At 39.0% G+C, this 11,549-nt stretch overlaps 1 protein-coding gene across 5 annotated transcripts in view; it reads right to left on the bottom strand.

Annotated features, from left to right (window-relative positions):
- The window catches only part of FBXO11 (F-box protein 11), a 70,299-nt gene that overhangs the window by 1,345 nt on the left and 57,405 nt on the right, over window positions 1-11,549 (bottom strand). For all 5 annotated transcript variants that reach the window (XM_014252870.2, XM_014252871.2, XM_088052358.1 and 2 more), the window contains exons 12-22: window positions 7,004-7,221; window positions 6,593-6,678; window positions 6,417-6,511; window positions 5,201-5,323; window positions 5,013-5,098; window positions 4,547-4,623; window positions 4,295-4,438; window positions 3,282-3,392; window positions 2,002-2,109; window positions 585-693; window positions 71-169 (exon numbers count right to left, since the gene is read on the bottom strand). In XM_014252870.2, the coding sequence (XP_014108345.1) occupies window positions 71-169; window positions 585-693; window positions 2,002-2,109; window positions 3,282-3,392; window positions 4,295-4,438; window positions 4,547-4,623; window positions 5,013-5,098; window positions 5,201-5,323; window positions 6,417-6,511; window positions 6,593-6,678; window positions 7,004-7,221 (1,256 nt within the window). The remainder of the gene's footprint in view (window positions 1-70; window positions 170-584; window positions 694-2,001; window positions 2,110-3,281; window positions 3,393-4,294; window positions 4,439-4,546; window positions 4,624-5,012; window positions 5,099-5,200; window positions 5,324-6,416; window positions 6,512-6,592; window positions 6,679-7,003; window positions 7,222-11,549) is intronic.

Below are 11,549 nucleotides of genomic sequence, written 5' to 3'. Positions count from 1 at the left end.
AGAGAGACAGCTCTTAGTGGCCATTCCCTCCTGCTCTGGGAGCAGCCCCATGCCCTGGCTGGAAACGTACCTATCATGTCTAATGAATTCTACGTCGTGTCCTTGATGGCACTTCTTGATGCAGTTCACACAGATGGCGTTACGGTCTGTGGTGTTGCAGGTGTGACATCTGGAGGGAAAAGCAGCACGTTAGGCAGGAGCTAAATCCTGACCAGCTCTCAAGGGAAGTGTTCCAGGAGGCTGGAGGGCCACAAATGCACTGAAGGAAAGAGGGTGCACAGGACTGTAAAGTTTGAGAATTTTACACAAACTTGGATTTCACAGCACACTTTTTGTTACTTGTGTCACAAACACAGTCGAGCTGTGCAACCCCTTGGGCTCAGGTTCACAGAAACAATCTTTCCCTCAAGCCCAAAGCCAATTCCAGGAAATGGGAGCTTGTTAAATCCTCTTCTGTTGCAGCTGAGGAAAAGCACACATTTGTGTATTCACTGACACCCAGCAACTGTTCTAGGGGCCTTGCTGGAAGAGAAAGGGGGTTTATTGGAAAGCCTTACTATAGGTGATGGGAAAGAACCTGTTACCTGTAGAAGTCATGCATCGGGTAGCTGGTGTAGCTTGAGATCTTATATAAACACTGGCCTCTACTGACAGCTTTTTCTATGGCATCTTGATTGTTCATAATTTTGTTATCTGTTGGGGGGAAAAAAATCCAGGACTAATCACATCTGGATCAATTACCTTTTTTTTTTTTCTTTTTTCTTTTTTTTCCTTGAGGCATTGAAGCAAAGGGCCCATTTGGAACAGTTAGTTGTATACCTGCATTTCAATTCTGGCATTTAAGAATATGAAATCCTCAATGCCCACATGCCCAGTGTGCCATGCACTCCTGAAGCAAGTAACACTGTTCCTCTTTGCACACCTGGCATAAAATACCTGATAGCCTCCATTTAAATACTCTTTTTGAACTTGGCTGTTAAATGCTTAGACACACACAAGCCTTCCTAGCAGGTGTAAGTTTTCTGCTGAGGAGCCTGAAACCCAATGTTTGAAAGCCTCACATTTACCATAAGGCCTTTTACACATCCCTTAGAAAGAGGAAAAGGATGACTCTTTCCCCAGGAAAGTTTAGGAATAGGGTACTTTCCACACAATGAAAGTGGAAATTAGGTCTGACCAGCTCCAGTACCAACTCCAGCACAAGATGTGTCCAAGGCAGAGCAAATTTGTTAATCCCTCTGTTACTCAACTACCTGATCATCTGTCTAATCCCAAAGTGCACCTCAAAAAGTTTTGCCCACTCCCAGCAGCATCAGAGCACAGAGCGATGTCATCAGGAAGTCCAGGTGCTGGGAAGTAGGGAGCCAGAGCTTGTTTTTTAAGAGGCATAAATCATCCCCAGGAAAGGGTTTAACAGCTACAGGCAAGTATGTAAAAATCCTGAAAACAACCTTTTTTTTGAATAACCTCCTGGAGCTATCTGGCATTCAAACCATCATTCTCATCTCATCCAATAGGATCCTGTCTCACGCACACTTCCCCACTATACAAGGAAATTTGATGTATGTGAACTGTTCATATTTTCTGAGAAGAAAAGTATTTGGAATTGTGAATGTTCATGCTTTTAGATCCTTTAAGCCAAGTGATGCATGTGTCTTTACTGGACACTTGTTTTTTGATATGAGAGAAAAAGGCTTTCCATTGTACTAACTCAGAACTGGAGTATGAGATGGGCCAAAGATCAGGAACCAGTTCAGAAGGGATTTTGAGACAAGAGCTGATCACAGAGTTTTAATATGACAACAAAACTTTAAGTTACCTTTGAATGCATCTGTTTGTCTAAAAATCTTAACACAGCTTAGTGTGGCTCATTACCTTCAGCTGAAACTTAGTCACAAACTCTGCTTAAGGTGGTACCAGCTGTGAGCCACAGAGTTCCATGTACCCAAGACCCAGCACTAAACAAGTGACCAAACACAAGCCAGGAGGACTCAGGCTCACCTTTCATCGTGACATTGACACCAGATGCTAGAAATAAACCTCCAAAGCGGTTGTTGAAAATCTGATTGCCTTCTAATGTTGCAGTCGCGTGATTTGTTATTTCAATACCTTTAGTGGGTCAGGGGGAGAAAGGAGAGAAAAGAGAGTGGCAAAGTTAAATCCCTGGTGATTGTGCATTTGTACTGTGCTCATAATCTACAGCTCGGTTGGTTGGTTGGGATTTTTTTTAAGCCATCATAAACTCAAGGGGAAGAAAGGAAAATAACATGGCTACAAAAATGTACTATAATTTGTTACAAAACTGAGGTTCAAAAGCTGCTGTTGAATCCTTTCAAAGAGCTACAGCTGGCATGCACGGTTTCTGGGAGGAACAACACTCTCTTAGTTTATCTGATAATAAAATGGTACTATGATCATGTTTATTTTCAAAGGGGATATGATTTTTGGGTGCTTAGAGCTGTCATCTTCATGTAAATTTGAAAGTTCTTGTGCACATACCTTACCCTTTTAAAAATATCTTTTTAAAAAAGTTCTCAAGGTGGGCACCTAAAATTCATTTCTTTAATTCTTAGCTTTTATCAGTAACCCGTGTCTTCCAAGTCATTTGTCCGGGACTGCTCTTGACAGCAACCTATCCTTCCCCCCCACCACACTGAAACAACACCTTTAGAGGCTCTTCTCAGAAAACTTGCTTCTTCTGAAAGAAAGATGGGAGAAAACTCAAGAATGCAATTTTAGTTGAAATGGAATGGAATGCAAGACGTATGAAACTGTGATGATTAAACAGTAAAATTGCAAAAAATCACTGTTAAACATTCTTCATCTCTTTTGGAGAAAGAAACATTCATTTTTACAAGTTTTCAACTTTGTGGAGTGAGAAAGTTGAACTTGAGATGCAATTCAAATATCTTTAAATGTGTATTTGCTCCGTTTCCTAGGTTTTAAAGCCAGTGACAAGATATTCGTACCAGCATCCAGCACATCAACTATGAATATGTCCTAGACAACTTTACCAATTGCCTCTAAAACAAAATAATGAAAAGTATTTCACAAAAAAATGTGAAGACAGAGTATGTGTAAGTTCCTAACATGCTGTAATTCCAAGACTGCTGAAAATACACCCTGACTACAATTCTGAATTCCCAAATGACTTCTGGAATACACTGAAGGATATCCCAGTCTTTTTTAAAATGTCTAAACACCATGGGGTAGAGAAACTCAGAGAAAGCTTTCTGAAGAGCTCACTCCAAGCTTCCAAATTTGATTTAAACAACACAAACCTGCAGCAAACCCATCGAATATTCGGTTTTTCCTTAGCACAGGGTGGCTATTGGTGCTAATAAGAACACCAGCTTGTGCATTCCTGAAGATATCATTCTCTTCCAGAAGACCTATGACAGACCAACAAATGTTACATTTGAGCTCGGGAGCACTTCCTGACCTGTAACCTTCCTATGGAATCTTTTCAAAGGATCTTATGTGTCATAATCCTGCTAATAATTCCTTTCATTTGGAGAACATGCACTAGTAGTACTGACATCAGTGATACCAGTTTAAAGTAGTTCTCAGTGTATAATTTTGGAAGTGTATTTTTTCAGTACACAGCATGGAATTTGCGATCATAGGCACCACTACAGAAAACTAAGTCTTTCTGCTTTCCAAATTTTTCTTTAATTTTTGTAACACCTCTCTCTTCTTGTATTCTAACATGAGCAGACTGCCAAAGCCAAGCATTTTTTGTTATAGGACAGGATTACTTTAAACCACTGACTTAAAATTAAAGCTCACTAAGCACAAGTGATTATCTAAAGAATATCAGAAGCTGATATCAGGACACACAAGAGTCAAGGGATTTCAGACAGGGACCACTTCTGAATTTACAAGTATGCAAAAGATTCCTTAAAGATCTGTGGGGTTTTTTCTCCTGAATCTTGAACACTCTGGCAGAACCTAAACTGCTCAGGTGCGTGATTTTGACTACACGAATTGAATTCAACACCATTTCAGTCAAATAACAAAGCTTACAAAAGCAAATGGGATAAAAGTACTGTCCTAAGCAGCAATCTAACATTTATCTTGGATGAGATTAATTACCTCTCTGCCTCCCACAGACTTCAGTATTACTAATGTAATTAAGGCTAAAAAGCATTAGGGTATGTTTGCTATAACTATTTTATCACTTTGGAAGACAAGAGCTATGTTTCTAAAGAGCACTTTAAAAAAAACACTGCTTAAACTGAAATTTAACACTTATCCAGAACATTCAGTGAAAAACAGTAAGGGAAGAAGTTACCTCTTCCCCCATTAAATATACAGATGCCTCCATCTCTTCCATCATGGATTTTATTTCTTCTTAGTGTAGGATTACTGTCTGTTTTAATCCATACACCAGCCATTGCATTATCAAAAATTTCATTGTCTTCTATAAATCCAAGCCCTAAAATTCAAGGAAGGGTGGAAAAAATAAAATCAAAAAGTGTAATAAATGAGAATATAACACCAGAGAACACAAACAATTCTGGATAAACATGAAAAAAAAACCTACCAGAATTATAGACAAGAATACCACCATTCTGACCCCCCCAGATCTTGTTGCGTCTAATTTTGGGGTTGCTTCCAGTTCTAGAGTGAAATGTAAACAAAGAAGTCATTTAAAAGTCATTAAAAATAAGTAATTTATAGTCATTTACTATATCCCAAGGCCAAGCATCTCAAACACCTCTAAAGAAGTGCCCCATGGATCTCATTGCTTAAAAATCTTAGTAAAATACAGCTCTTTCCAAACATGCAAACGTATTTTAGCTTTACAGACTTCAAGGGCCACACATTCCAGTCAATACCCAGGCTGTATTTGTGGTAACTTTCTTGCAGGTTAAAGCAGAGGGTGTTCAGATGTATTAATTTCAAAAAAAGTTATTTTTACAAACAAAATGACAAGAACAGCTAAAAAGACACAATAGAGCACATAACAAGCTACATCTGTTTTGGCATAAAATCAGAATAAATGTTACCTTATCTGAACCCCTGAGTACATGTGATTATAGATGTCATTGTCTTCTAAAACGCCATGTCCATTGTCATAAAAATAAACTCCAACCTAACACATCAAGAATTACATTATTAGTTCCAAAGTAATGAGGCACAAAACCACAGGACTTTCTTTTCTGTGGCCCCCTTGTAACCGCAGAGCAAAACTCACTTGTTTCCCACTGTGTATTCTGTTTCTCCTCAAGACTGGAGTGCTCCCTGTTGTCACCCAGACTCCAGCCAATGTATTGCTGTAAACTTCATTTTCCTCAATCACACCTTGTCCTTTTTCATGCTAAATACAAGACAGTTTAAGAGTTAAGAAAGCCTGCCAATCACCAATACTCTTTTTCCTCCTGTACCCATCCCTCCCACCCCTGGCTTCTTTACTGTAGCAAAGTAATTCCTTTCCATTTGAGTCAGCTTTTTTGCCTTTTTTTTTTTTTTTTTTTTTTTTTTTTTAAATAACAGCGTATCATGATTTTGAATATTTGCCATGAAACAAAAGAACACCCTGCTTGTAAATCATTCTGTTTCAAGGCTCTGCAGTGGTATTTGTAAATGTCTGGCTGGCTGTTGGTAGGAGAGGTGCCTCCCCAGTGCTGTGCACTCACATGAAAGCCCTGGCTCGTGGTTCTTAAACCTACACCCAGCTGTGTCCCCCAGAAAGACAAAAAGCTGGCATGGCTCTGAAGGTCACCATCCCCACCACATGTCTGGGCTCAGAGGTCAAATAACCGTTTTCTCAGTCAGGGGAAGAAGCTGTTCTGCTTAAATTTACTCAATGAAGAGACGAAGCTGCACACTTGCAGTGTCAGCTGGACCTTAGATAACCTTTGGCAGAAAGACAGACATATTTCTGAAAATCTGGTATTGCTTAAGGCAACCTGACAGCTCCTTCAGTTCAGTTAGCAGAGCCCTTGCACACGTTGGGAATTGTGCTTTATTTCCCACTTTTTCAATACAACAATTGCAATTTCTATCATCCTGAAGGCAGTAAAAAAAAATAAAAATCTCTGAGGTTACTGGTAAACACATTACACTGCAAAAGAGCTGAACAGGTTTGTTTTTGTTATTTTAAATTATGACATATTACTACAAAAACTAAGACTTTTCAAAAAGCTTTCAACCAAGCAACAATAAAATTCTGTAATCTATCCCAATTTAAATATTTTACTCTGTAATAGGAATAATTTAGTAGCATTCATAAAATCCTTCATCATTTAAATAATAGCACCAGCTTCAGTCGCTTACCATGAACCTGGTTTATAACATAAGAAGCTCAAGTATTTTAAGTGCAAACATTTCACATCGGATACATTTTCCCCAACATTTGTAAAACTGAACACAAGTCTGTGCCTAGGCCCTAAGTCCTAGGCTGCACTTACTACATAAATTCCTCCATGTTGACCATCATGAATCTTGTTGTGTCGAACGATGGGACAGCTGTTTGTTCGAATCTGTATTCCTGCTAATGCATTACCTGTCAACAAAAGTGTTATTTAATACAACTTACACATTCATTTTTCTCAGAAATCAATATGCAGCAAGAAAATCAGCTTACCATAAATGTCATTTCCTTCAATAAGGCCTCTTCCATCACCAAAGATATAAACACCACCTTGATTTCCATTAAAAATTGCATTGCCCCTAAGAAAAAAGTCAACATTATGAAGTTATTCTAATACACTGTACAATACCACATACGTATGTAGTGGCCAGGACTGTACCCCATTCAGATTTAAAATAAAGAACTTATGTTCTGTTGCTTTGAGAAAGACTTATCTCTAACTGCACACATAAATTAAAAATGCAGTTCAACTGAACAAAGCAATTTTATTTCTACATATACAGGAGCATTTACAGCTCCTCATAATTAAATTAAAGTGCACCTATCCCATCCCCACCAAATCCTCTTCTTCTACATCAAATCCTCTTCTTCTACATAGTAAAATAATAATAAGGAAAACAATACCTTATTGTCGGGTCACTGTTTGAGGTAATCCAAACACCTGCAAAATTGTTTGCATAGATTTTGTTCTCTATGAATTGTCCTCTTCCTTTTTCATGCACATAGATTCCTCCAGTCTGGCCGTGATGGATTTCACACCGCACAACTGTTGGGTTGGCATATGCTTTCACTTCAAAGCCTGCTATCCTGTTTCTATGGATGTTGCAGCTTTCAAAATAACCCTTAAAATATAAAACATGCAGTATCCTGTAAAAGTCCTTTTTAAAATGAAGGTTATTCCCTCCTCTCCTCTTGCTTTTAAATTCAATCCTCATTTAAAAGGAAACAGTACCAAAATTGACAACATGTAAGTAATTACATAGCTTATTAAAACAAATACATAATTTCGTTTTTCCAAAAATAAAATACTGTTTCAAAGATACTGTGTTTGCATTGCTATTTATGACTACTCACGGAATACCAAGAAAAAATGGCAACTCTAGATATAGCACATTGAATAGGACTCAGTATCAGGTTTCCTCAGCAGCTCCTAAGGATCAGACTCTTTTCAAAGGCCATAATGTCCACAGGCCCAACAGGCTCCAGTGCTATGGAGAAGACTACCTGCTTGTTTTCAGACCAGGAACTATATACATCCGGGAAAAAAATATGATTTCTTAAGGAAGAAGTGTGCTAAATTTCTTTGAAACAACTGATCAAAACAAGTAATACGAATGTGGGAATTCAGGAATTTTTCCAGGGTTGGGCTGGTCTGAGTGGTACAATTTGTTCCTTTTTCCCTTTTTTAAAATGGTGTACACTGAGACACTGTGACAGTAGCGACAGACTTACACCACAACTGTATTTGAACAAGAGCATTATAAATATTGTTATGGGCAGGATCAAAAAAAGGCCACTGCACAAAGCCATCCCAGGCACGCTCCTTCCATGCCAACCAAGGAACAGCACCATGAACAGGCCCATCTGGAAGTTCATCTGGCAATATAATTGTTTCCTGCCTGATGATTTCTCCAATTCTACTTCCAGGGCTTTGCTAAGTAACTCTGTCAGTTCTCTTGCACAGCATTTTCCTGATGTGGTCCTAGAACATTTTATTATTCAAATTCAACCTATTCTTAAGGTGAACTTCAATGGTATTTCATACCTATTTTGCCCAACTAGAAAAACAGAAACTAAACTGAAAGACAGGAAGCATCTCTTATTGGAGATGGTAAACAACAACCAAGTGATGTGCTGCAATTTGTGGATGGCTTACAAGCAAGCTCCTGAAAGCTCCAAGACTCTCTTCAGCAGGCAACCATTTTTCCTGTAGCCACCTAAGTTAGTTACTTAGACCTGCTCAACATGAGACTTGTTATACCTGTGCACTAAAAAACCAAAAACAAACAAACCACAAAAAACTAAACAACCCCCGCCCCCCCCACAATTACTGCTACCACTCAGAGTAACTGGATTCCATGCTTACGTGATCTACTACCAGGAATGCTTCAGGCCTGGAGTTTCTACTACCTATCACGCGGAAATTGCTCAATTTAGTGCCAACCTAGGCAGTCAGCACCCTGTTTCACTGTGCTGTGAATTCCTATGGGACTCCATCAAGCACTGACTACAAGAAAATCAGAAATACATCCAGTTTAACAAGGAAATCCAGACAGCATACTCTTATCCCTACTCTGAGGACTGCAGTCAGGAAAGGCAGTGCATGGATTAAGGATTCTGCAAAAAAGTATTATCCATGTGCACAGCTTGGCTCCTCAGACTCCTCTTGGTAACAAATAAAGTCAAATGGAAGATGCCTACTTTCTGTAGTTTTTTTTCAAGAACTTTGAAGAAATCCAATCCTAAGTGAGTCAAGATGGTTTCAGAGTTCTCAAGGAAGCTACACACTAACAGACATGGGAATCCAAAGATCTCCTCAGAAATATGCCTTCATGCCAACAGGCAGTCTTTTGACTTATCCTGAAAGTAATCACTTCTTTTCCCTAATTTTCACTTAAAATTAAGACCTCAGAGAAATTCACCTAAAATGTTAATTTGGTATATAAAGGCAAGCCTGATTCTCCTGATGGAATATACAATTTAAATTAAAATATTACTAAACATGATCTGACATATTTTTAATTACTTCACACGTTATTCTCTGAGTGCCAAATATGTTTTTGACTACAGCACCCTGATGAAAGGAAAGGGGTGTTTCAGGTGTGCTTCATCACAGTAATTTTGGATCCCAGGTAGAAGCTGCAAACAAACAGAGCCTTTCACATGTGGCCTGCAGGATCTCCACAAGCTTCAGCATGCACCAGTATTTAACTTGAAAAATGTTGGACTGCTGTAAGCCTCTGTGAAGGAAACGTTCCTCCAAAGGGGGAGAATAAAACAAAAGAAATCTGTATTTCAGATTCCTCTATAAGCCTGACTAGTGGGTTAGAAAGTCAAGGCTTTCTGCTGAGTAAGATCATATAACATTCAGCATCCATGAAGAGAAACTGCATTGAAGAGCCCAGTCCACCTTAATCAGAGTCAGCTTAATCTAAAAGGCTGGCTTTGAGTTGATGCAGTTAAACCCAGTGGATTTCTGCATCTGTTGAGACCAAGTCTGACCATCACATGTGTGCATAACTGTTAAACTCGAGTCAGCACGACCAACAGAGCTGCTGTTTGCCAGAAATGCATGCATTTCCATCGTTCTGAACAACCAACTCATTCCATACTTCCTATGCCTTTGTTTCCTACAACATTCTCTGTTGACACCAGCAACTTTTTTGGCCCAAATTCACCCCCTAGAAAGGACTAATACTGACTTCAGTGTTTAAGATGCCCCCAGGCAATCCCTGGTATCTTTTCAGCCACCAGAGGCATTATTGTGTCTCTGAACTACAGCCTCTCAAAGAGGTCAGGTGACGAACTTGCGGATCCCAAAAAATCACACAGGGCTTCAGGCAACATTTTTTCTCTGGGAAGTTAGTATTTTTTTAAAACGGAAACTGCGTTTCTAAGTATGGAGTTCCATGACCCATTATCCACAGGGACCACCAACACTGCTAACACCAAGCTCACTGCCAGCTCCAGCTACAAGTTACCACCATCAGACACAGCTGCTCCACTCAGCACACTCGAGGTGCCCAACCCTTATGCTCTGTCCAGCTGTTGGGCAGCTCAAGGCCTGATCCCTCAGGGAGACTCTGCCAGGCAGCTATTTAGGTCGGGCAGGTCAATACCCCTCCTCTGCACAGAGGGACTGCAAGCCTTAAATTGCCCCCACCTCCTTCTAAGAATGGTTTTCAAGTGTGCTGGGTGTTTGACTTGGGCTTTGTGGGGTTTCTGGTAATAATTTCACTGCTAACAGAAGAAGAACCTGGAGGGGACAGCACCAGACAGTGCCAGGACTGCTAAGGAAAAAGAGGTCTTTATGATTAATAAGAAGAAATAAAGCATGCATGTGGAAAAAGTATTACAATCTTACACAAAACTACCAAGTAGCTTTCTAAAAACCCTAAATATTAAGAAGTGGCTCTGTATATCAAATTTATTTACAATCCCAGGCAGACCATTAGCTGTGGACACAAAATGACAGCTACACTGACAGCATGCGTGGGCAAGAACACTTCTGCAGCCTAGTAAGATCTGAGCAGGTAAAGGAATCGGAAACAAACATCACAACAATGATAATGCTGATGTCCCCACCTGGCACACACTGTTCAGAAAAAGATGTGATCCTGCACAGCTGGAAAAACTCAGAAAACTTTTTACATCAAGACTGATTCAGTAATTGAACTTGGATTATTTTTTTCTTTCTGCATGTTGTCTAATCTAACAAACACAGCTTTGAAATGCTTTAGAGTTAAAACCTTTAACTGATGAGATTTTGTTGCTGCTTTTCTTCTCAGCTTTCTCTGCCCTTTTTTTCTAAAAGGGTGCTTTTTTTTTTCTGTTTTGAAGATTAGAACGTTACAGAAACACAGAGGCATTTCATATTAGTTTGAACAGCATATGTATTAAAAGAGAAAAGATATACTTGTGTAAGAATTAACATTTCCCAAATATTTATTGACTCTGGTATTCCCAATAGGGTAGGGGAAAGGAGAAAAAAATTTAAAAAAAGGACAACAGGAAACAAATACAGAAAAAGAGTAACTGCCTATTACTACAAAAAATTTACCTTCCAAACCCTGGAAGGGTCCTTATTTGGGAGTTAGTGCCTTTTATGAATATTCAAATGCAACACAAAGAAAATAACATCCAAGATGCAAAACAAACCCTTTATTTTTATGCAAAGCAAAAGGCAAATTGAATTTTTAATGTAGTCTGTATAGAATCTGGCATATGCTTAATTTTTTTTTTTTTTGACTTTATATATATATATATTTTTAAATGATCTGATCTGTAGTATTTAGAAGACAGAGATATAAACAAGGCATGATCAGCCTTAGACCCTTAGATCAACTTAGACCCATGCTGCTACACTTTTATTTCATCAGAAAGAAACCCCCCAAGCTTCTCATTTGGGGACAATGAGAACTGTTTTGCCTAGAGCTCAGCTTTAAACTGT

Source organism: Pseudopodoces humilis, chromosome 3 (genome assembly GCF_049639895.1).
Source record: "Pseudopodoces humilis isolate 2021_Gansu_Grassland_sample_001 chromosome 3, ASM4963989v1, whole genome shotgun sequence".
NCBI classification, from domain to species: Eukaryota; Metazoa; Chordata; class Aves; order Passeriformes; family Paridae; genus Pseudopodoces; species Pseudopodoces humilis.
This window is presented reverse-complemented; position numbering and strand designations above follow the sequence as displayed.